The sequence below is a fragment of the Chaetodon auriga genome, chromosome 20 (assembly GCF_051107435.1).
Source record: "Chaetodon auriga isolate fChaAug3 chromosome 20, fChaAug3.hap1, whole genome shotgun sequence".
NCBI classification, from domain to species: Eukaryota; Metazoa; Chordata; class Actinopteri; order Chaetodontiformes; family Chaetodontidae; genus Chaetodon; species Chaetodon auriga.
The window spans coordinates 6,577,689-6,602,942 of NC_135093.1; the positions used below are offsets into that span (position 1 = coordinate 6,577,689).

General features: G+C 44.2%; 1 protein-coding gene across 2 annotated transcripts in view; it reads right to left on the bottom strand.

The window, feature by feature from the left end:
• dock1 (dedicator of cytokinesis 1) overlaps positions 1-25,254 on the bottom strand; it is a 173,519-nt gene that overhangs the window by 44,674 nt on the left and 103,591 nt on the right. For both annotated transcript variants that reach the window (XM_076759720.1, XM_076759719.1), the window contains exons 28-29: positions 13,781-13,882; positions 12,379-12,473 (exon numbers count right to left, since the gene is read on the bottom strand). In XM_076759720.1, the coding sequence (XP_076615835.1) occupies positions 12,379-12,473; positions 13,781-13,882 (197 nt within the window). The remainder of the gene's footprint in view (positions 1-12,378; positions 12,474-13,780; positions 13,883-25,254) is intronic.

The following is a 25,254-nucleotide window of genomic DNA, read 5'->3' on the forward strand; positions in this document are numbered from 1 at the left end:
CAGTGTTACTATAACACTGGATAGTTACCCTCTGTAACCAACACGCAGCCTGTTTTGAAGCAGCGACACTCGTGCATTGTGAGTATTTCCCACTCAACTGCTAATCAGTTGACAAACTCCACCAAACGCTTGCTCGCGGCAGCATATATGTCAGATGAAACGTGCGATAAAAAATGCCAAGGTGAAACAAGGACAACTGTTCTGCTACTTAAGTGGATTGCACCAGGGTTTCATGAGCGGGCCATAAAGCGGCATGAAGACGTAACGCTCGTGTAACCGACACTGGCAGGTGAGCAGACATCTGCTGCACAGGCGGCTCTGAGGGCGCCTTCTGCTCTGCTCAGGCTGAAGCTGAAGCTGGACCCTTACTTGAACTGGGTCTCACCGTGGGAATCAGAAATTCCTCACACGTCTTCTCTGAGTCTCTCGCTTTATGTTTGAGCTGCATGGCAATTAGGGTCCCTTCCACCTGGGCTCACTGGAGGTCTAGATCTTATTCACGCAGAGCTGGGGTTTCCCTTCACCGCCCCGTCCATCTGACCTTGATCAGGTATAACCATCACTGCTGAGGCGGCAATGCCGTGAGATGAGGGGTATTTTAAAGCTATACAATATGCATGTCCCACATTTATCTCCATTGCTGACTGAATGCTATCTGGAGCTGATGTGAGATACATAGTGAGAGTCATCTTAATCATTAGCCGGAAAGGTTAACTGTCATTTAACACCTTTGGATAAGCCATTAGAAGTCCATTTCTCCGGCTCTCTGGCCTCAGCGCGGGAGAACCCCTCCTCCCATCTCATAAGCACTCAGACAGCCTATTACCAGCATCCTGTCTGCACGAGCGCAGGCTCCCCCTCTGCACACCTCACTCAATTTTCTGCAGCTGTGCACATGTCAATATAGTTGATACGCTTAACACTGGACTAATGCTCAAATGTGTTTCCATCCACTGCACCTGTGGGCTGAGAAATATTACTGCTCGATGCGCGGGGCTCATTATTTACAGTTTTTAATTTTCAAAATGGAGAATATTATTGTTCATCTTGAATATTAAAGGAACGGGGGGCCACTGGAAAACTGGCTTTGGCACATTCAGAACAGAGTCGAGTTAAGACTGGTCAGTGTAAAAGACAGCCAGGATACAAACTGTTTCATTTTAATCATGTTTAATATGCAGATGTGATGACGGCTCGCTGGTAACCAGACTCTGGTTTTATTGTGGACTTAATGAGTATTTTAGCACTGGTAATTAATATTAATGATGCTGTATTTGTTTTGAAGCCCACTCTTATGTTTACAGCTACTGTCTGTTCCTGTTGCTTTTAACTTATCCATCTGTGCATCACCGGCAGCCTCCGCTAATGGGACCACACATTCAAATTTCTGGTGACTGCGTGGTGAAAAAAAAAAAAAAAAAGGTAGCGTGCAATATCAAGCAACAACTTTCACCTTCACGGAAATCTAAAGCAATCATGTCCTTTTTTAAAATATTTTTCCAGTCGAAAATCAATGTAAAACACAAAGGATGGGCTTTATCTCTATGATGTATCCAACTGGATGAAGACAGGCACAACTACTGACCTGCAAATCTACATTACACCAACTCTAACCAGAGGTAAAATGCTCAGACCTGGACATGAAACATCACTGATCACTGATTCAACTGCAGTGGCAGAGGCTACTTTTTAAGTGGAGGGAGTGATGGGCCCAGCTAAACTCATTTCTAATCACCAATAGCTGCGAGCTTTACACACATTACCGAGGTAGCACACGGCTCCCACTGCTGGGTCACACAGCGGAGAAAAGAGCGAGATCAATACTTTTCACAGCTTCTGGCTAAATATCAACTCAACAGGCAAAATGTTGCTGTAATCAACCATTTCTGCTTGATTTCCCTTTGCAGTGGCGACACTCCTTCACGGCTTCCGCAACTGGTTGACGATGCAGGCGGAGGAATTCTCCCGTGCTCTCTGCATGAGCGACCCGCGCGCTAACGTCAGGCGCTTCCTGTAAGCGGCCTCTCCAGCAGCGCCTCCGTCTCTCGCGTCGTAAAGTAAACTCCATTACCTGACAGCCTATTTGAAGCCAGCAGCCCGCCTGAGCTCAGACATATAATGGGCTTTAACGAACAGACAGGACAGTTCCTCTGTGAGCACATCCTGCCATTAATTAAAGTGAAAAACTTAATGAGGCGGATGAAAATAGAATACACTCTCCCTAACAGCGGGCTCTGGCTAAGACACTCCGAAAAGGCCATTTCGAACAAGATTAAAGGCATTCCGGGCTAATATCTTAAACTTGGGAGTATATTTTGTTAATGTGGGCTTAAAAGCATGAAATTTTAAAATTGTGGCCCTTAAATACACGTGATATACTAAGAGAAGCTCTAATTCCAAGAGGAATTATTCACAAAAAGATGTGATCACCGTACAGTCTATAATTAATCGGCATATTGATTCCAGGGAATAGTCTTTGCGCAGACGCAGCGATATTGGTGCGAATCAGGACTGTTTGCATGGAGAACATTAACTGCATATTATACATTCTGTGGTGCCACTGCTCTTTTAAGCTTGCATTATTAACAAAGCCAAATGCCAGGGGGGAGATGCTTGGCTGCCTTGCAACATCTGCGAAGGCTGGTCATTATGCTGCAGAGGGAAAATAAGATGCTCGGATGCAGAGGGAGAGACAGTGACAAGCCAGTTCTTTATAACTTCATTACAACTGCACGGAAAATGTTAATGACTGGGAAATTTAAGCTGCTGCTGTAAATGTAATCAAAGACTTATCCAGTGGATTTAGTGTTTGCTTTCCGCCTTCAGCTAAGACATCATTTCTGGGGACACCCTGGAAATGTGTAATTCCTAAAAGCAGCCTGCCCTCTTGCTGCTTTCTGCTTTTTTACCATCAGCGGTTCAGCAGGGAAATCAAGGTAGCTGCAATCATCTCCAGAAATCACAGGCTTTTCCTATTTTCTGCTTAGGGAGACAAAAACACAACTTGGAGATCCTTTAACTTGCTAATTAGGCAGTGCAGGAGCATGATAGCATCTCCTACGCATTAGAGTCATTCCGATACTGTACACATATGGCATCATTATGATAAATAAGCTCCATCAAACTGTCAGTGTCAGAAAAATCACCCCATTACCGCTGATTGATGGGTGAGCAGTACATTTTCACTCCAGCACAGACAACAGAGGCTTTCGCTCCTCATACCCTTTGCTACTTTTTCGAATGTTTTTAAATCAGCCGACTTCCTGCAGCCGTGGCGCCCAGGCGTCAGCTCCGCCGGATGATCTGCACCACAGACACCTAGCGTATATGCTAATGAAAAGTTATCAGCAGATCATACTTGCTAATTGAGTTCAGAGAGCATCCCCGATAATGATCATTATCTATTAGCATAGCATTGCTGAATAGCTGGCGTATCTGCCTGTGCTCAGAGATAAGGCAAGGTCAAAAACCTTCATTATCAGACCAATTTATTAAATTAGATTACCTTTATTTCAGACACCTGATCTAATATTAGATCCATTTATCTGTCAACACACTTGCAATTAAATTCTCGCTGCTGTGTGACAGCCTTCCTTCAGCGCATCTTAAACGCAGAGTATCCGACTCAAGTTTATCATGGCTTTTCAGATCAACTCGGTTGTAAGAATTTACACTGAGCAGCACACCCCAGGGAAGCCAAGGGAGGCTCTAATGACTCAAAAATATCACTGGGGTGAGTCAAAGGGCCGCTCTCATCTGTTAGACCTTTTCATTCCTACACTGAGGGAAAAAGAACTCCTCACTTCCTCTACTTCACTTTAACATTTAAAGCACTTAGCAATAAAGGGTTGTTAAACCTAGCTGGGGTGATGATGCAAAAATATGGTCTTTGCACTGAATACAAAATGCAGCTTGTGTCATAAAGCTGAAATCCATTACGTCCTTTAATGAACACATCTGGAGTGCGCTGTAGCACTAAAACACGGCATTAACTTGAAATGTTTATGGAGTTGGTCGGGTTGCAACAAATAATACATGCAAGCTGTATGGGGCTATACTTGTTTAACCATGGTGTCTTACTTTAGTGTGTTAGCATGCTAATATTAGCTGAGGAGGATACAGTCATGAACCCAAGCTTTGGACTTGATGGTGGTACTGGTCTATGAAGCAGATGCAGAGATATTTCACAGGATAAGGGAAAACTTTGATCTGCTGGTGGTGCTTGAGGCAAAGTCAGGGGCTCACCAAAGTCTTCAGGAATCATCCTCTCAGCACTGTGGATATGTGAACCGCTGGAGGATCATGTCAGCCCATCCAACAGTAAAACACACAGCCGTAATTAGGCGAAACCTGGTGGTGTTCACCACTGTCATACACCAGAAAAATAAGCTCCCGAGCTGGAAAAACCTCATCAAACAAGCAAATATAATGCATGTCTCATCTATAAAATGACTCATGGCATGAATCCTCCCCCACTCAGCTGCTTTGTTAGGCAATGAGTAAATACAAATCAGATTACAAGAGGAGACACAAGAGGAATCTGTCTTATCCCACCAAGAAAATCTACTATCAGACAATCTGCCTTTTCAATTAAAGCAGCGCATGAATGGAAAGCTGTACCAGTCCACATCAGGGGACTCCTCACTTACATGTCCTTCTCCAGACAGAACATGGCCATCGAATCTGTCGGATGCCATCGTCATTTGGCAAATGTCTGTCAATATACAGCTTGTGTGCTGCTAAACTGCCCTGCTGCTTGACCTACTTTCAGGCTGCTGTTGTCCTGTTGCTCATATCTGTCTCTCCTTATTTCTGTTTTTGCAAAGCTGTTCCGTTACATACTTGTCATGTCTGTCCTTGCTTGTGTTCCCTTGTTTGTTTTTACTTTGTTGAACTGTAATTTGCTCTGCTTTTATTGCTGCGCATATCCGTGTTTGGCTTTCACTGTAATGGACGTGCCATGATTATTGCTTTTAACTTAATTTTAGGCTTCACACCTGGCCAGAGACTACGGATGAAAACTGGCCTCTTGGCCAATTTTGGCATATTTACAGTAATGTTTATTCATATGCACAGTCCCTGAGAATTAAACTGGATAAACCAAATAAATAAACCAATAGATATACATACATATCTACACATCATATACAAGGTAACATAGAAATTCTATTATATGGTGAATATGTTGATGCATGCAGTCGAGCTCGACAGATATTTCTTGGAAGTTACTGCCAGAAGCAGAAGATCCTCTGAGGACTTTTGTTGCATTTTTCTGCAGAAAACTGAACCGATGACAGAGGCCAAGTAAAAAGTTACGCTAGATATGTGTGTTTGTGAATTAGCACAGATATAAAGTGTCTGCGCGGCTGAATAAAATGACAGCGGCAAAGACTTCTGACTGACCCCACAGGCCTGTCTGCCATTCGAACGCTGTGAAAAAAGGCTGCAGTCCCTTTGACTTGGCAGCACCAGGCAGCGTGATGCCACTGTCAGAGCTGAAGAGCGCTAGCTTCCGCCAGCCTACAAACACAGAGATATGAGATGTAACAATGACAGCTGAGGCTGCTTTTCATCCAGGCCAAAAGTTTATGAAGAGGTGAACGGATTACTAATGAGGCAACACGGGCTGATTCCAACAGAAGTCCAAATATTCTGCGCAGGAGTCAGAGTGTTGGCCAAGTTCACGTTGAGCAATGAGATAATGAGGCATATTCAAAGTTATCAGATGAATCACGAAGCAATTAAAACACATTCCAACAGTCTAAACTTTTCACATTTTGCCTCTTGTTCACGATTTCTCTTAAAAACAAATGGAAGCCTGTAAAAAAACGAGAGTTTTTGCTCCAAAGACATTACGAGGATTTCCATTCAGTGAAACCATGGCTGGATGATACGGCTGTATGTCATTTACAGTATACATCACGATACTGAAACTGTCGTCTAAATTAAATTAAGAAATGGTCGAATATAACCATGCTGTGTCAGGTTTGGTTGGCAAACCGGCTTACAGGTGTGTTACCGCCACCAAATGTCACTCTGACGGCACATGAGAGCATTAAGAGCACTCCTGCTGCACAAACCACGTGACCTTACAAGGCAGCTGAGTTCATGAGCTCACGCGAAAATCATTGGATCATGCAAGAATCTGTCCCTGATTTGCGACATATCCTGCCCCGCATAGGCACAAAGGATGCCAAATCTCCACCTGAGGACAGATTTCTACTGCGCGCAGGGTTTATCCCACCATAAGTCACACTGTTTACATGACTTCAAACCCTCAGCAGCATTCGCAATCAGTGTATTAGACGTGATTATATGGGGCCTGGGCATATTAGCAGACTGACATTCATGCCATGGGCGCCCTTTCAGTCAGTGTCTGCAGTTTGCATCAATGCTCATCTGAATGCCAAATCAAATCCACATCAGACATGCGGTGATGAAATGGGGCCATTTGGTTTGGCACTCTTGAGCTAAAGACAGAAGCGATTGGGTTATCAAAGTGAAAGGAGCGTTCATCGAGTGTACAGCAAACATGTCAGTTATGTTCAGAGAGGAAAGACAGAAATGAGCTCCAGCATATTCACTGGGTCTCCAATGAAGCATCTCCCTCACTGCGGTGAGCGATCCTTAGTTTATAGCTGACAGGAAAAAAAAAACAAACACATTTTGCTCGTCTGACAGAAACAGACAATGAAAAGTCAGGTTCACTGACAAAACAGAGGTGGAAAAGTAAAACATTCTCCAAATTTGAGGCACTGCATTTCCATTTTATGCTTCTCTGCACTTTATAGGGAAATATTGTACTTTTCGCTCCTCTACGGACATCTGTCAGCTTTGTAAACTTTTCAAATTAAGACTTTTCTGTAGATACAACACACACGAGCATCTTTAAAAGTGTAATGCGCTGTTATAAATTCAGCTCCTAAACCCGAGATTCCACCGCATCGTGATGAGACTTGCCCAGATTTAGCTAATTTGTGTGCTTCTACCATGGGTAAGAAGGCTTCATGGGTAAAAGTTAAATGTTCCAGTTTGCTCCTAATGCTTTTATATGTAGTAAATAAGCAGAATTCTTGATGCAGGACGTCTTTTCGAGTATTTTTACAGTCTTCCACTCGGGCTTCCAGTGTAGTAGGGTCCAGCTAACAGAAAGTATTCCTGCGCAGCGAGCCTCCCTGCTGCTTCTCGATAATGACTTTGATAAAACCATGTTGAGAGAAATCACGCCGGACGTTATCGCTCCTCAGGGGGCACTATTTAAACGCACTTCATGGGCAAAACAATATTACTTGGCCGGGCGGAGGCTCGACACGCACACAGCAACAGACATCAACACGAACTCCAAGGAGTGCATTCAAAGTAGTCTGTGAAGGTGATGCGTTTGGCGTTTACATCAGAGCTCCGTGCGTAGTATGCAGATTAACTTAAAGCTTCTAACCTACACCGGCATGTTGGCAAACAAACACCGCAACATCTAGCAGCAGCTGGTGACGCCGTGCAGTATCCCATGGTTCCTCCGTGAAGCTGTGTCTTAATCTCTTTATTGCAGAATTACCACTGAGGGCGCCAACATGCAGACACGAACCACACACGAGAGAGAGAGAGAGGAGACTGTGGCCACGCTCAGAGAGCAGCATAGCAGGAAAGCCATGCAAAGGTCAGGCTTTTCTTTTCAGCTCACAATACCCAAAGGCTGAGGCTTGAGAAGCACTGGAGGCGTGCGCTGACACGAGCGTGCACGGATCGACACATACTTGAACAGAGATAAAAGAAGTCATTAAGGAATTTTACAAGAACTTTTATAGACAAAACTATATGAGAAACACATTATTAGTCTGTCAAGTGCAGTGCTGCACAGTGTCTGAGTCTTTAAGGTGCACATATTCACCATTAATTAGCTGCTTATTTGCATGCATATTGGTAGCATATTGGCACTTTAACAGTCATTATCTAACACTTTTTAATGCCTTATTCTGGAGGGCAGGGTTATTAAGGGTTAGGTCATTAAGATCATAATTCACAGACAAAAAACGTGCTTAATTACTGTCAATAAGCAGTAATCAGGAAGTTATTGAGGGAAATCTCTCGGCCTTGAGGTTGTAGAATATCGACACGCAGAAGTCACGTAAAAGAGTTCGAAAGGATTTCAAGAAAACACAACTTAAGAGGAGAGTGTATCGAACTACCCATAATCCCTCAGGATTTTTCTTTTTTTTAATATTGGTGGATGGTGGGTTGCACCGGGGCGTACGGTATCACAACATCACCGGCAGTCTCTTCACTCTCTGCGAGTCCTCCTTCCTTCCTGCCTTCCAGACCTGCCCTCCAGGTCCTGGATTAGTCATGGAGAGAACTCCAAACGGCTGCCATCCAGCTTCAGAAAGCCTCTCCTAATGAGTCTGTGTGGGACTGATGGCATGGGTTATCGAGTTAAAGAGCTGCCTCTTCAGCTCATCTGGGCTTTCATCTTTTCATCTGCCACGCTGGGCTCTCTGAGAACTCCCCATTCATCTCTCAATCTACTATTCTTACACATAATTAACAGCTTGGCAAGAAACTTTTGGCGTCATTTGGGGAAATGAACTGACTATGAGAAGGTCACCTGATGTTAACTCAAATCTAATGTATAAAGAGTTGGATCACGTGCTGGGAAGGCGTGAAAAGACGTCTTAATGTCGAACAAAGGCGAGAACAGCTGCTCTGTTTACCTCTGCTTGTTGTTAGAAAATCAGTGGATTCCAACTTTTGGAACTTGGTTTTAACCTTTAAAACGGGTATCAATTTGGTAATTAGCTTTTATACTGGGAGAAAAAAGACTCAACACTTTATCAATTTGTTAAATATCACAAATTACAGTTGATCATCTCACATAATTTTTCCTCAATCTGTTAATTAAGTCTTTTGGTTTCAGCGGCGTGCGCAGCTGCTTGAGAGCTTCACCTTATGACTGGAAGAAATAAACAAAACATTGTTCAGATTGATGATGATGACTGCAGTTAATATGCAGTGATTCAGCGCTTCCAAGGCAATAAGGTTGAGCTCTTGAAAACTTTTCCATGCAGATCTGTGAGGGAGCACATTTGGCTGACTGTACAAAGCAGCCAGCAGCTGTTGTCTGGTTAAGAGTGCGATACAAGGTTTTCCATCCCTGAGAGAAAACCTGACTGTAGTGTTTAAGCAAATGCCAGCTTGTGCTAATTCAGTAAGCACTCCTTAACAAAAAAATCAAGGTTTACCTACAGGGCATTGTACCTCTAAAAAGGCAAAAATAAATTCACATGGTGTGTTAGATCCGCTTTCCTGAAGCCTTTGTGGTATCACCACCTTTAAAGAAGAGCTTAAATTGCTTGATGCTTATTTTAAGTATTTTAACACAGAGCATTCAAGTTGCAGGTTCTGCTGTGAACCTGCAACAGAGGCAGCTAAAATGCTAAATGTTATGCACTCCAAACAAGAATATGACCTAGAAGTTTCTGCGTCAGGAGGCACGTCATCAAGTTCTCAGCTATGACTGACCTGAGCGGGCAAACCCTGTCATTTTGAAGAACATGTGAGTCCGTCTCTACTGCCAATTAGCTGTCAGTACCGAGCCCTGACCAGTTGGCATGGGTGGAAATGGCAGTCGGTGGCTAACCAGCCTGATGCAGCTGTCCCCGGGGCAATTAGAGCCCATAAATCAGTTTACGACCTGGAGGAAGTAGGAGGCGATGGGTGGAGAAGGAAGAGTGGGAGGAAACGACTGCTGCTGCTGCTGCTGATGTCCATCTCATTAGTGGTGCTATCATAATGTGTGGACATAAAAGAACCGTCTGCCGATGCAGAGGGTGGCTATCTGTGTGCTAAATGTGGCATGTGTGGACTGGACAGAAACAGGACCCTGTGAGGAAGGACTGAGGATACTCAAATGTGCTTCATGAGGCCTCCAAATGTGCCTTAAGTTTGGAAATATGGACATGGCAAACAATTAACAAAATATTATATGGAGATCCATGGGTGTGGCACATTTAGTGTATGTTTCAGGGTCATCGCTCTCATTAATCCTTTTCCCAGCAGCAGCAGGGAGGTGTTTTCAACAAAAGAACCTTGATAAACTTACTGTACACTAACTGTCTGCCACAAACCGACAGACAGACAGACAGAACTAACAACCAGCTGCTGATCACGGCCGAACATCTAAAACCAAAGAGTCAGATGTTTTTCTCATGAGCTGGTGGAGACCAAAACAGAGCAACATCCAATAATAGCCATGTCATCCAGACCAAATGTGAGGGGATCATACGTCTGAGGTGTGTATTTTTCAATCAAGCAGTATGCAGCAAAAGAGCATGACGCACGCACACATCTTCTCTTAGATTGGTAATACAAAACATTTATAGCCCTCTCATGGGATAAATGAATGCGTCACCTTGGGTTCGTCTCACTGCGGGGAGCCGGAAACAACCGATCAAACACACTCTGACAGACGGCGACAAATGGAAGAATTTCGCTAATTTGTCGCAAAGTTGACACCTGCAGTATTCAAACAGGCCCCAGCATAAAGACTGCCAGATGAGGCAGACGTTGATCGGCTTATTTTTCATTGAGTTGAAGAAGTGGCTGAAAGCGCCGACTAGAATGCAAAACTGATCTAACGGCTGTCAAGTACAAGTAAAGACAAAAGGTCCAACCGGGGGAGATTCTGCTGAGGCATGGGAAACGACACACTGGCCTCTAGTCTGCGTGTCAGAAATAAAACATTTCATACACTACAAAGCATGATCTGAGAATAAACTGCTGGGGGCTCAGTGATGCTCATCACAGCCCTAAAGCTGCTCCAGAAAGCACAGGATCACAGCGGGTATGGAGTGTTTGAAAGAGCTCGTTAGGCCAGTCCAAGCACGTGGGAGCATGCGCTGCTGATGCCTTGTGTGTCTGTGTGGCTTGTGTGGAGGGCCAGGACTGCATGGTTTTAATTCTCTAACGCTGCAGCTCAGTCTACAGCAGAACAGATGAGATTTGCACACCTGCGGGGCACAGGGGAGCACCATCGCCAAGCTGCGCCGATGTCGTCTGCGTTGTAACCCAGGTGGCTGACGATGTTTTTCGGGGCCGCAGCATGAATTCTAAAAGGAATCTGCCTTGTAGCAATCGCATGGACTGATGAAGGCAATACAGCCACAATTGAGTAGCAATACAACCTCTAGTCAAATATCCTGGCTGGTGATGATGTCGGAGTAGTTTTGAAAAGAGTGGGCAGGGAGTAAAGCTGCCTCTGTAAGCTCTGCACCTGCTATAAAAGGCCACTTTGAAGCGGATGCAGCTCCAGGTTCCCCGCTGTACTGCAAAAAGCCTTCTTGTTTGGTGTTTTACATTGTTTTTGGTCTGATGCATGCTCCATTACAGGGTAACTCTTTAACACATCAACGTCTGCTGACAAGTCTTAGGGAGTACAACTGCATATGTGGGGGAAAAAGTTCCACAAAGCCTCTTGTGGCTCCTGATGGTGTCAAGTGATGTGACTTCAGCCCGTGTCGATTGGTGTTGAAGACTCAAGTGCGAAAAAGAAAATAATCTCAGGGTGTGGAGTTAGGAAGTGGTCTGTGTTATCAGACCTCTGTAGCCTGCTTCTCGTCTCTGCAGCACAAAGCTACATTAGCTGCTATGAGCACAACACACCAGAAACCTTGAATCTGTTGCATCATTTTGATTCTTTTTAACTGCGAACTCGTGAACCCGACAGTGTTCCAGGAGTGCAATGCTTAATCCATGAAGTGCTCTAAAAACAGGTATGTAAATTTCACACTGACCATGGATCTGTGGCCTTTCGAAACACATCTAGCAGGTTCAATAAAGCACGGATGCTACAGGGGAAGAAGACATTCTAATACGTGTCTTTTCTGTAAAGATACAAATGAAAAAAAGAGTCACAAAAAGACCTTTTAATACTTTAGCAGCTCTAACTTTATGTGCCAAATGCACAAAAAAGCACAGCTCTTGACTAAACTGCTAAACTGCAAAGCACATTTCATCTTTTTCTATTTTCAACTAAAATGGAATCAGGCAAGGTTCACATTAATAAAACAGAAGGCCGCCGCAGCACAACAAGCAACAAAGTAAAGAGATGCTGAGACTAAGTTTGGAGATTAGCAGGCAGCGTACACCCGAGCATCTATAATTCATGTGATTGTTTGCGGCTGCGCTGACTGCTCATCTGATTGCTCCACTGCTGAGGCCTTGTGCCGATATTTGCATGGAGAGAAAAACATTGGAAAATACCCTTACCCACTTCTGACTGCTGTTCCTTAGCAACAACAGTGTGGGGCGTTCAAAGCGGTGTGCTCCATGTGCGTGTGTGTGTGTGTATGTGTGTGTGTGCGTGTCCAGCGGTGTCGCACTTACTTATTCTGCATCATGTTCATTATGACCCAGTCTGAGGGGTAGACGTTTTTCCCAATGAGATCTTTAAACATGATGAATGTTTCCATTAGGAAATCCTGCAAGAGAGAAAGAGAGTTTCCAAAATGAAAACTGTTATTCTCCCCACCTGAGATAAGAGCAATCTGAGCTGAACTGTTAGAGGAGTTTGTGGCTTTCAGGCAGAAACGGCTTTTGAATTAGTTTTTAAGGTCAAGGTGACTCAAATACAGTAGCTCCCTGCTGCAGGTGGCACTTGAGACCTGTAATCCCGCGTGTCCTCAACGCTCACACACTGCAGTACAAAGAGATTACAGCTATCGTGCTTCTCAGGAAAACTACTGAGGTGATATTTAGATAACAAAACCGGACGATTAATTATCGGCTATTAAAGCATAATGTGACAACTTGATAAGTAGGTTCAGTTAAACTAACAGATACCGCCTAAATTCTCTACTCAGTCAGTTTTATTCTACCGTCACACTTGCAACAGTTTCCTCTTAATATCTGTAGCAGCTAAATAGCTAAAGCATAAATATGCATGGCACTCTATTTCTGGCGGTAGATGTTTCGCTCCTGGATGAATCCCTGTGTTTTGTGCTGGTGTGTTTAGAGAACAACTGCAAAACAACAAAGTCCTTTGGGCTGCAGCCAGTTCTGAAATGTGGATATGGCCCACGCCAGCTTCAGGAACAATAAATCCGTGGAAAGATCCAGCTTCATCGCAGTGTTTATCCTGCTGTGGGAACCAGACAGGCGGCCTCAAACAAGCCACCGTACGCAGTCATGAAGGTCAGAGAGCTGCATTCATAAACAAATACTGCTTAGCAGCACACACAAGCTCAATCGAGCATGGTAAAGTAGTAGTCTTTCTAATTCTACAAATCATTAAGCTTCACCTGTGATATAAATCAGATCCCTGTGCTTCATGACACTCGAATGCGTTTGTTGGGGTAAAGACAAACAGCAGGATTTTCCTACTTGTCAGAGTGGAGTAACATAATGCTAATCTGGCAGCAGATACTAGAGAAATACCGCCTTCAGGGGGGAATTATTCAGAGTTGAAACCCATAACATCAATGAGATTTATCCCTCCTCCACAACTTGTTGGCTACAACGAGTGATCTGCTTCCCTTTGGAGTCACTATCATCAAGAGCATTCTGTGAGCGTAGCAGCCCGAGAGCAAGGACCAACAGAAATTCAATTTCATACTTTATTGTGGGGGGGGAAACATTTTCCTAACATATCTAATCTAACTTTTGATTTCTAGAGAAGACAGGGCAAGCTTACGCTGAACTACGGGCCTGTATTTTAAGTTATTACGCGACAATGCAGCCTGCAGCGTCTCATCCAGAAGCCTTGGACACACTGATAAGGTGTACTCACCACCACATCACTCCTTATCTTGCCAAAGGTGCTGATCAGATGAGCATAATGATAGTCGTCCATCTGCCTCAGTGTGGCAGTCATGCTGGCCACGAAGCTCCCCTGGAGACGAGAAAGAAGTGCATTCAATACACAATCAAGTTAAAATTGAAGGCTGAGGACAGCGTGACTCTGTGCCTGTGATTTCAATGGATACTGACTAGCTGAGCTGATTGGATCTGAGTACTGAAGCAGGCCTGGCCTCCCAGGTTTGGAAAGGTAGGCGCCCTCACCCAGTGGCTGATCTCATTAACCTACTGCCCTCCACTCCCCAGCTCTTTGTCTGCACTGATTATAACGTCTGTGAGGTCCCTAAAGTGCTGTCTTTACTTTGCAGCGCGCCATCCTGGCTCTGGTTAGCAGGCTGTACATGTGCTGCGGAGGGTAGATAAGGGAAGGCAAATGGATGGAGAGAGGTCGCCGCCAGGCCAGAGATGCGTTCGGAGGCATACGGGACACATTTTGGAAGGGCTCCTCTTGATTATTTCAGTTAGGTTGCGTGAGAAATTCTCAAGCATAGATGAAATAAGCAAAGGGTTTAAACAGGGAGTCATGATAATCAGCTACCCAGAGACTCATACAGGAACAAAAGAAAGGCAGAGAGACACAGATAGCAAAGATATGATGGTGCAAGTGCATTCATTAGGCTGCTATTAAACGAAGTGAAGATGGAAATGAACCTCAACAATGAGTTAAAGAATTTGCATTAATACACTTTATTTTAAGTTACACATATTCACAATTAGCTAGCATGTATTAGCATGCATATCAGTAGCATACTGGCTCCATATTAGTCCTTATAAAGCACTTATTAATGCTTTATTCTGCACCATTAACAATGAGATTTCTCTCAATGATCTCCTAATTACTGCTTATTGAAAGGAAGAAAGGTAGTTATTGTCCAATACCATCTTTATAACCTGAGCCTAACCCTTAATAACCCTAACCTCCATTAGTCAGCGCTTTATTATGGCTAATAAAGAGCTAATATGCTACTAATATGCATGCTAACATGCAAAACTGTAACCATACTTTTGAAGAACAAGCACATACAATATCATCATTGGAATTCTTCCCCGGTTTTGCCTCAACTAGCTGCTCAGAAAATGCACCGAAGAGAAAGCAATTAAAAGCGCTTTGTGGGAGAATGCATGAGAGCACACTCAGGTGAATGAGCCTGAGGTCTGATAAGCATTAAGATTCACAAGAAATACAGACGACTGTCAAAACGGCTCAGAAACTTGATCACACTGCAGGACCTTTTCAACAACATCTTCAACTGCAAAAGTTTGGAGAGCTTTCAATACACTTTGCTGATGCTGGGCACTTATTGAGAGGGATTACAGAGCCTCCCTCTGACTAATAATGATTGTGCATGAACACTTCTTTCATTTTACCTTTCAGCCCTTCTCTCTGAGTGTTATACCTGAAGCATTGCTAGCCACTGACACCAGGAGTTGAGCTGGAGAGGATGAACGGCACACTTTCCGCTCCAGCTATCACAGAGGAATTAACACATACACACTCCGGCCTTGTAACTCCATCACATGAAGCAGGTGACAGAAACGATCTTATGCTTACGCTCCCCCGGGCCTGGTCTGAATTTGGAAAGCTAATGTCCCAAATTCCAGGAATGATCTTCAATAAAAGCTAAAAATCAATTTAAAACCACGAGCACAAACCTCCTGCCGCAGTTTTAACCTCATCCGCGTTTTGTCCCATTTATCTTTAACTTTTCCGTAACTCGTCATCGTTGCAGAGGAGGGCGACCCTTTGGTGTTTGAAATGAAACTAGAGCTAACAAAAGCAATGATCCGTGAGCAGCCAGTGTTTCAAAGGGAAGAAAGAAGCTCTTTCCAAGGCACGTTTTTTTAACTGATTTATTTTAATCTTCGACTGAAAGCATCTCCCTTCACACGAAGGCAGACTCACAGGGCGGCTTTAACACTCGTTTTAAAGAAGTGAAAGGTGTGTCAGCTGTAAAACAGAGCGAATTCGAGCAAGGCGAACACGTACTTTGAGCTGCGGTGAGATCTGGTTGCAATAATGCCGACCCATTTTCCACAAGCGGGTATCATCCCGTAACTAATCACCTGAGCAGACCCCAGGTTGGGACTTTAATCTGGACAGGGACTACCTCACTGCCGTGAGGACTCTGTTAGTGCAGCCCTCATGCGATGGATATAACTCAGCTGCTTCATGGTGGTTAATCCTCACAAGGCATTCTGTTTCGCTGGAGAACCTCTCCTTGAGCTGTAATTAGGCCTGACCCACCAAAGCACGGCAGAGCTGAAACGATGCTGAACACACACACACACACACACACACACACACACACACACACACACACACACACACACTCCTACCTCATCAGAGCCCTCTCTCCAATTCTGTTTTTTCCTCCCATCAGTGCAGCACATTGCAACAACTTTAGACAGTGGTTAATTATTATTATTATTAATACGCATGGAAACGACGCTCGCCGCATCAACACTAACAGTAAGACAATCGTGCACCAAAGCAATCACTAATGCGAACATCTATTATTCATGTTTCTTTCACTTTTTGCTCGTTATGCTGCGTGGAGCTGATGACTGCTTCACTTCCCTCTCAGTAATGCTTCACAGAAACCAGCGTGACTCATGTTATATTAATATGGAAATGTTTTTCTAAAGCGCAGAGGGCAAGACTCATCTGTGAGGGCACGCCAGCCTCGGTTGGCCTCGGTTACTCAGCGTTTAAGATGGAGAACAAATTCAGACAGAGCCTGATGAGCGAGCAGAACAGAGACAACTGCGATCAGATGTGTAAAGAGGCGGTTTGCTCATATTTCTGCGGCGTCTCTTCTTCTCTCAACCGAGGTTGAAGTTACGCGATCACCTGGAGTTAAAGGTGGATTGGTGGCATTGAAAGACTTGCTTTTAACACGTCAAACTCTAAATTCCCAGATCCACCAGGGTTACGAGCATGAAGGGCGGGCACAGGCGGCTGCAATTCCCCTCACATTGGCCAGTCACTTTATCAATATAAAGGAGCAAGACCTTCAAAGCACGCAGCGGTCTTAAGACGTAATTGGCTGTTGCAGCAGCTCCGCTCACCACGCAGACGACAGAAGCTAAGTCAGCTGCAGGGTATCCTGTGCTCCTTCATTCTTTCCACCTCTGCAGCTGTGAATGAATCCCCAAGATAAAGAGCCTTTAGAGCAAACTTTACATGCTGCAAGCCTCAGTGTGGGACTCGCCATAAGGCTCCAGCACTGCATACAGTAGCATAAGCCCCCTAAGCTCACTACCAACATTCAATCAAGACTGCCAACAGCACTGCGATACAAACACCAATGTTACTATTGATTGGACTGCTGCAATATGTTGCTCATGAATGAATCTTAAGCTTCCAAACAAGTGTAATTGCTGCTAGAGGCAGAGGGATCAGCTGGCAAATCCTGATGGCAAATTAAATACAGGTGAGGGATCTAGCTGCCATATTCCCGACTTGATGTGGTTTCAGAGTGGAAGACGCAGAAAACGTCTCTCCCCGAAAAGGGATTCAGACCTTTCACTGTACGGCAATTAAGATCTAAATGTGGAACACGAACACATGCCGCGCCAGCTGTTAAGGGTAATGCGCGAAAAAGAGATGTGGGGCATGATGGCAAGGGAAAAGTTCAGGTACGCTCCTCTGGGGTCTCCGGGTGATGGGTGTGAAGTAGCGGCGTGCGATGGCCTTCGCCGTCGCACAGCTGACTCCACAGGTCCATCAGGCTGACCAGCGGCACCTGGAGTGACCCAGAAGAACTCGGAGGCCAGCCCGTCCCTCTCGCGGCTCATCTCTCCACCTTTTACTCGTTACAATGACAACTTGTTTATTTATTTTATTCTTCCCAAGGAGAGGGAACGGATGGATGGAGAGCAAATAAAGCAGACCAGAGGAAGAAGTCTTTCCCTCCCTATCAATCCTGATTTTGGCGTGGGTGACGGAGGCATGTGACACACTGAGGACGGGGGGTGGAGGTAGAGCCGGAAAACACTCCCTCAGTATGCCTGCCTGACAATGGCAGCCAAAACATCCCTACACAACTCCTATTATTCTTTTTTTTTTTTTATACCTCAAGGTCACTCCAATGGTTGACTGACTCCTCCTGCATGTTGTGGCTCGTTTGTGTTCTAACCTGACATCAGTGATGTGAATGTGACCCATTCAGCAAACAGCCAATAAGGATAAACATCTAGAAACACGCTGTGTGAGGCTCTTCACTATGAGCTACAAACCAAACTGTTGGATGGATGAAAAACGGAAAAAAAAACAGCTGCTTTGTTTGCATCAAGCAATTTCAGACAGACCTCAGAAACATCACGAGCAAAGCAGGAAACCATGACTTCTCCATCAATCGCTGAGCATCCACTGCAGATGATGGAGCACCTGGTGGTCAAGACAAAAACGCCCAAGATGCTTCCAGGAGTCAATCATTTAATAGCCGCCAATCGAGCTGTCATCAATCTCAAGCATTTATCTCCTGAAACAATTTCTCAAGATAAACAAAACTGGAAACTTTACCATTGATATCTATCACAGCAGCTGCAGACTGCCTCCGTATCCATCTTACGCTTGAGGGCAAATGAGGCAGAATCTTAGCGGAAATGAAACAGCGGTGATTAGAGGGCAGGGCCTGATCCATCATACGCCGCTCTGTAGCTCGCATCTCTCTGATAATTCATCTCACTTGAGCACCTGACAGCAGAGAGGCAAAAATGGATGTTTGTTCTAGTGGTGAAGGGTTGCCTTATAAACAGAGCATTGTTTTAAGCCTTTAATTAAGCCAGTGGGGAAATGGAACGCCGGCCTCCAGAGAGATGCAGACTGAGCCTCAGACCGTCTCTGGAGGGGAGAAAACTGACACAGGAGAAGAGAGAAAGATGAGGATGATGGGGGGGGGGGATGACCAACAGGGACCAAAATGACTCCTTCATCCGCTCTGTTAGCTCCAGGCTTGATGAAATATGAATTTGCTGGCTCATTACGACGGAAATTACACGAGCGCAGAGAAAACCTCACACGGCCGCTGCACCTTTTAATCTGAGGGGGATGGAGACACTCCTCCTAAGCAAACACGAGTGATCCACACCGTAAGTCACTCTGGGGGCTCCGAGTGGAAAGATCTCACGACAAAGAGCGAGAGAGTTAAGGATGACGGACTTGGCTGGCGGAGGCGACCGACGGCACGCGATAAGACCTCGACCTGTATCCCCTTCAGTCTGCGTCCTCACTCAAGAGTAGAATAAAGCGTTGCTGGAGCTGAGAGTCAAAACTGCCAGTTGAGGTGATTTTCTGAGCTCAAATGGTATCAATAGACTGACAGAAAAAAAAAACAGGAGAGAGAAACTTATATAAAGACACATAAAGGAGCTGTGGATCAAACACCTTTAAAACGTCCAAGGACGAGTCTCCTCCGCTGCTGCTTTTGATGCTCTTTCAGCCAGTTTATATTTTACTTTTCTCAACACAACTCACTCATAAAACGACTTATTTAGCACTAAATTAATATACAACATATCAAGATGTGTACAAATTTTAATGGAATAAAACTCCTCACATTCATTCATAATATACAATGACAGGATCCCACTGAAATTTGATGTATGGAAGTATTATCATAAGTAGGGCTGAACATATGCAATAAAAAAATCATATAGCAATTATTTTGGCAGATATTGCGATATGATCTGCAGTTTTAATGGGAATGGTAATTTTTGCATTTCTTTTCACAGACTATATATTTGGATATTGCACCATATTGTGATTTTGATAACATTTCAATTAATTGTTCAGCCCTAATCATAATCTAACAATTATTTCTTAAAACAATAACACCTGTAAGGTTAATAGAAACACTAATGACTTCATGCAGATGCTAAAATCACTATATAGCGTATTATATTTTGTTGCTGATGTACCAGAGGGGCAAATCCACCTCCTCTTCCTCAGCACACCATGACCACGCGCACACCAGCAGCACAGGCGGACCACAGAGGCTGGAAACACTTGAACACTTTTCACACTGGCCCATCAAAGGGAGGCAGAGCTGACACATCCGAGGCACTTGGCCACTGCTGCGGGATTCAACAGCGAGCCCACTTGGCTCCAACATCAGGCCAACAAGGTGGCAGGCAGGCAGGCAGGCGGGCGGGCAGGTCAGCCGACGGGGAACAAGCGGAGGACCTGCTCGAGGCCAGCTGAAACCATTCACACTTCATTTTCCTCTTCAGCAGCGTTTGGCGTAATGCATCGTGACGTCCGAGTAAACACTTCACAATACATAAGGATAAATAATAACCACGGAAAACCTGGGCAGCCAGCCATGACAGTGACCCGTTGTGCCATTCATTCACAGCGTCCAACTTAGGCAAGCTCGAGGAAGCACTTTCACACTCTGATACATCAAAGCATAATACTTCCTTGAACAGACACCTTAATTCATACAGGAAACCGCTTTCTTTCAAAAGAAGCTGCTGCGTGTCCAATGGCGGCGTACATCACCCGCCGGGAAGGCAATAGATGTGCCCGACAACATCCTGGTCAGTGCCGCAGACTGTGCGGTCGGACTGGAGGATTCTGTGGGTCAGTAAGGCCTTGACGCGTCTTTAAGCCATAACACGCTTCCCAAATAGCTCAGACTATTTGTTTCTAAAGGCCAAACGAGCCTTAAATATTATGGTTGGAGACGGCCGCCACGCTGGAGGTCAGAGACAGGAGATCCACTCCAAACTGACGTCGCTGTCTCTACAACGCAGGTTAGAAATCGAGTGTTATCCAGGATTTGGAAACTCACCTTCACAAGCTGCATTAAGAGTATAACTAGGACAGTATTTTACCACCTAAAGAACATCTAAATCCATCTCGCTAAACATTGTCTCGGTCAGACAATGAAAAACTAGCTAATGCATTCACCTCCTCTAGATTACTGACTGCCCACAAAGACTGTGGACCGGCTCCAGCTCGTCCCAGAGAAAAAAAAAACAAACATACTATATTCTATACTTAGACTACTTCGCTGGCTTCTGATTAAAATAAATAATTGATTTCAAAATATGACTCACTGTCTACAAATCACTTCATGGTCTAGCTCCTAAATACGTCTGCTCACCCCGCAGGAGCCACTGCTCTCCTGACTGAATGAACAGGAGTAAATCTGGTGCTTTCAGTGACCGTGGGCACACTCTCTGGAACAAACTGCCTGATGATATAAGATGTACCGCAGCTGTGCCACCTTCTGAAAGCAAGCTGAAGACCTGCCTGTTCTCTCAGGCTCATGACTAACCAGTGCCTCTGTCTCTCTGTCAGTGTGGCTTTATATGTATTTAAATACCATTTTATATTGCTTATATTTGTTGTGTGTGAAGCACGCTGAGCTTACATTGTATGAAACAGGCTAAACAAACAAATCTGACTTGACTTGATGTTTTGAATTTGCGGTCACTGAGCCTCAGGCAGGAAATCAGACCATTTTTGACATTTCTGTGAGAAGGAGCAGAGCTACCAGCTCCCAAAGCAGCGTGAAACAAACTGCAGGTTCCTTGTGTTTCATTCCTATCAACTTAATAACGTCTACTTTTGACAAAATATCCCCCTCATTTATCTTGCGTGACAAGCGCACTTGTGCTGACTCTACTTGGTTTTAACCCGCCTCGTACCCTGGATGCTTTTTTTGGACAGACTCAGAGCCAGCTTTGTACCCACGTTTGATGAAAAGACCAAAAGACTGCAGCAGATGGGGACAGACTCTCGCTGACGTATCTGCTAGGCACATTTTCAGCTTTGCTTCTCACTCGGAGACTTGCTGGGGCAGTGCTGCTGCACAGCAGACACATCATATCAGCCTGTCAGCTGAAACACACACACACAGAAAACTTTGCCTTTCTCTTTCACGATTGCTGAGAGATCTAAGCTACAATAAATTGACAGCTCTCTTCACCATCCAGTAGTTTGGGTCCACACAGATTCAACACTCCACTCTAATGCACTCAGGATTGGAGTGGCGACAGTGGGGCCAATAAAATGAAAGTTGCATACGTATGTAATCTGGGATCAGCAGTTCAGATGTTTGGGTGCATTAGATTACAAAGCAGTTTTGCAGGTATGCTTTCCACAAAGCAAAAGCAGTGAAAAAAACAGGGAAATCTGGCCTCGACTGGGTAAAAATACAATGAAAAGACTCACTTCCCATTCCACTTGGGTAATGCTAACACATGCAACACCAATTAGCACTTTGACTTGAGTGTGACAGCAGTGTGAGCTGAGAAAAAGCAGCGTGAGAGGTGACAACGGGAGGAACATTCCTGCGCTGGAAACTCAGCACTCCAGTCACAGAAGGCGTCCATTAGAACAGACTTCTAAAATAGGAATCAAAGACCGTCACGGGAATAGATTCAAGAGGAAGTGACGAGATTACATCATCAATTATTGCTTCCCATGCACGGCGGCGTTTGTGTTTTCGTCGTCACTTCTGATCCACGTGTTTTTAGTAGCCGCTACATCTCCTCCGCCTCCAACTTCTTTATTTTGGGGGCTTTTTTGAAGGGAAGCATGCAGCCATGAACGGCAGAAGTATTGTTGGGAAGGGTCAGTAAATTTCCAGAAGATTTCCAAGAGCAGTTAAGCTTGGGAATTCTGCACAATTTCACTATAAAAATATGCATAAAAAAGCAATACTGTTTGTCCGTTTAATTGAAATGTAACCATGCTCTGCATTCAGAGGCACGCTCGTCCATCACGCGTACACATCATTTTTCAGCATCCCATTCAGCAGGAATTCAGTCAAATTAATTTACAACCCTCTTCGTGCACAGTGCATTCTCCCATCACATGGACAGCCAACACTACCGCACCACCGTCTGAGCCAAACCACTACAGGCTTTCAATCTGAACTTCATTATGTCACTGGACTGAATATATTTGATGTTTTTTTTTTGTTAGATTTCAGTTAGCAGCCAAAAGCAAAGCACACAGTTTAGAACTTGTTAACATTGTATGTTAGCTTGTGCTAGCTAGCCGTTAGCATGCAGGGGGTGGTTTGACTGAGCGTGCTGATTGAGGTTTATTTCCTTTTTAATTCCCTATTAGAGAGGGTTTTCACTTGTGTCTGCATATGACATGGTAAACACAGGCTGAGCAAATAACCCCTCTATTTCCATTTTAGTCCTGTTTTTTTCCCAAAGATTTCAATAAATTCCCATGTTAAGTTTCCGCCTTGACGGCAGAATTGTGCAACCCAAGTCTTCTATGTTTCATGTCCTCTCTGTTCCACCTCAGCCAAGGCTCGAAAGTCTCATTATTTTTGCAATATTTCATACATAATATATTTGTAGGATTTGTTTGCCATTTTGCCTGTATTTGATAGCGACAGCAGAGAAACTTGAACTGAACCGCAATCAAAAAAAAAAAAAAAAAGCCCCAGCAGCAAAAACTGAGGACCGGGCCTTGCTCTTCCTTTGACCGCAGCACTGTGTGTACCCGAGATGCAGGGGACATCAAACAGGAGTCCCCCGAGGGCTTGGCTCTGAGGTAATGAAATCAATAGGAGGGGAGAGTCACTCCAGTGACTTGTCCACTGCCACCGGTTTATCCATCTGAGAAACAGTTCGCTTACACAAGCAGAACACAGAGCAGATTCCAATAAAAGAAAACAGCAAAGCCTCTTCCAACCCCACACACAGCAGCCATCGCCCCCAAAGGGGTTCTAGCCATGAAACAACCTTTGAACCCCGGGTTCAAATGCAAAGCACATGCCGAGCGCGGAGACGGTCCAAGGTTAAATCTTAACGCACGCTCTTCAGCTCTCTCCTGTGTCAAACCTGCAGCTTGTTGTTGCCTTGCAGAGCAATAACAAGGCTGTGAAGCAGATATGTTACTGTCACTCCAAAACAAGAAGCCAGTCTCATAGAACTGCGTTGGGAGTGCGAGCGCGGCGTTCAGCGCCTTGAAGGAGCAGTCAGTCAGTCAGGAAGCAGGGGTATTTTATGTCACGTTGTAGAGACTCGAGATGAGGCGAGGGGAGGAACAAAGAAAAACAAAACTTTCTGTTATTCACAAGTGTCATAAAAGGGCTCGACTGAGAGAGCTGGGAGAGAGCGATAAACAAGGGAAGGGGGTCTAATGGATTTAAGTGTGAAGTGAACCTGAGACTCCGCAGTAATTCAGTCACGTCTCACTTTTTCATCCTCCAAAATATTTCTCGGGCCTTTCTTCCACAGCTGGAGCAGCTGTCCTGCTGGCTGCAGCTGAGTTGTGTGCAGACACGGAGCTGTCAGGTATTCCTTCAGCCATGCATGTGTACCTGTGAGGACCACATCAGGCTCGGTCTGACGACAAGCCTTCACTGCAAGTCCCTCAACTTTACCGAAGCTGAAACCTGTTTTTTGTTAGTATGCCCGACTTAACTGGACCTCTTTACACAGCCTCCTAAAAATTAATCATTTGCTAGCCCCTGATGAATTTAACAGCTTCTGTTTGTACCTGTTTTAAATTAATTTTGTATCTTGCATCTTTTATGATTTGCGCTTCTATACTTTTTTAATGAATTGTTTTTCTTTGGATATTTTAATATTTTGTATCTTTTAAGTTATTTTGAACTGTCACTCGACATCATGCTGGTTTACATAAAGGTTTAATGTGCATATTTGTTTTTTTGGCTACAACATGTGGTCAAAAACACATGTGGACACTTACTGATTCATCTTAAATTATGTAGAATATGTTGGTGGAAAACAGCCTTTTTTAACTACATATATGCACTGATTTACACATATATGTGAAGATATACTCTAACTAAGGCTTCTTCATTATTAATTATGCCCATAAATTTTTAACACAGAAATGAAACACATGAAGAATTTCCATCATCAGTTGAATTGAATATGATATGGAACAGGATTCGCCCTCATTTCTAGCTTCCATCACATCTAGGCAGCTAAAAATGTACATAAACATTACATTTATATAAGTTTTTAACTTCACTTTCAGGGTTCAATCATTTCAGGTCATCAGTGTGACGGATATCCTGCATCATAAATTTGTTTAATAGCAGTAGAAAAATGCTAAACTCCGAAATTAATAACAAGAAAGGACCTTGCAGCAGAAGACAGGATTGTAATGATGATGAGGGGAAAAAAAATGATCCAATAACACAGAATGATCCAACAGAGAAGTTTCTTCTCACTAACGGTTTAGTATCGACAGGGAAATGCGCCTAATGAGAAAGAGCACAATAATAATAAAACAGCCAGTCTAATGAGAAGTGTCACATTCAGAAGAAGATCGCTCAGACCGAGGAAAGATGGCGTTATCATAAGACAGCTTGCTTTCATTAAATAAAGAGGAATGCATTATGGCTTCATTTAAGCTGCTATGTGACGGAAGGTGGGAGAAAGTTAATTAAAGCG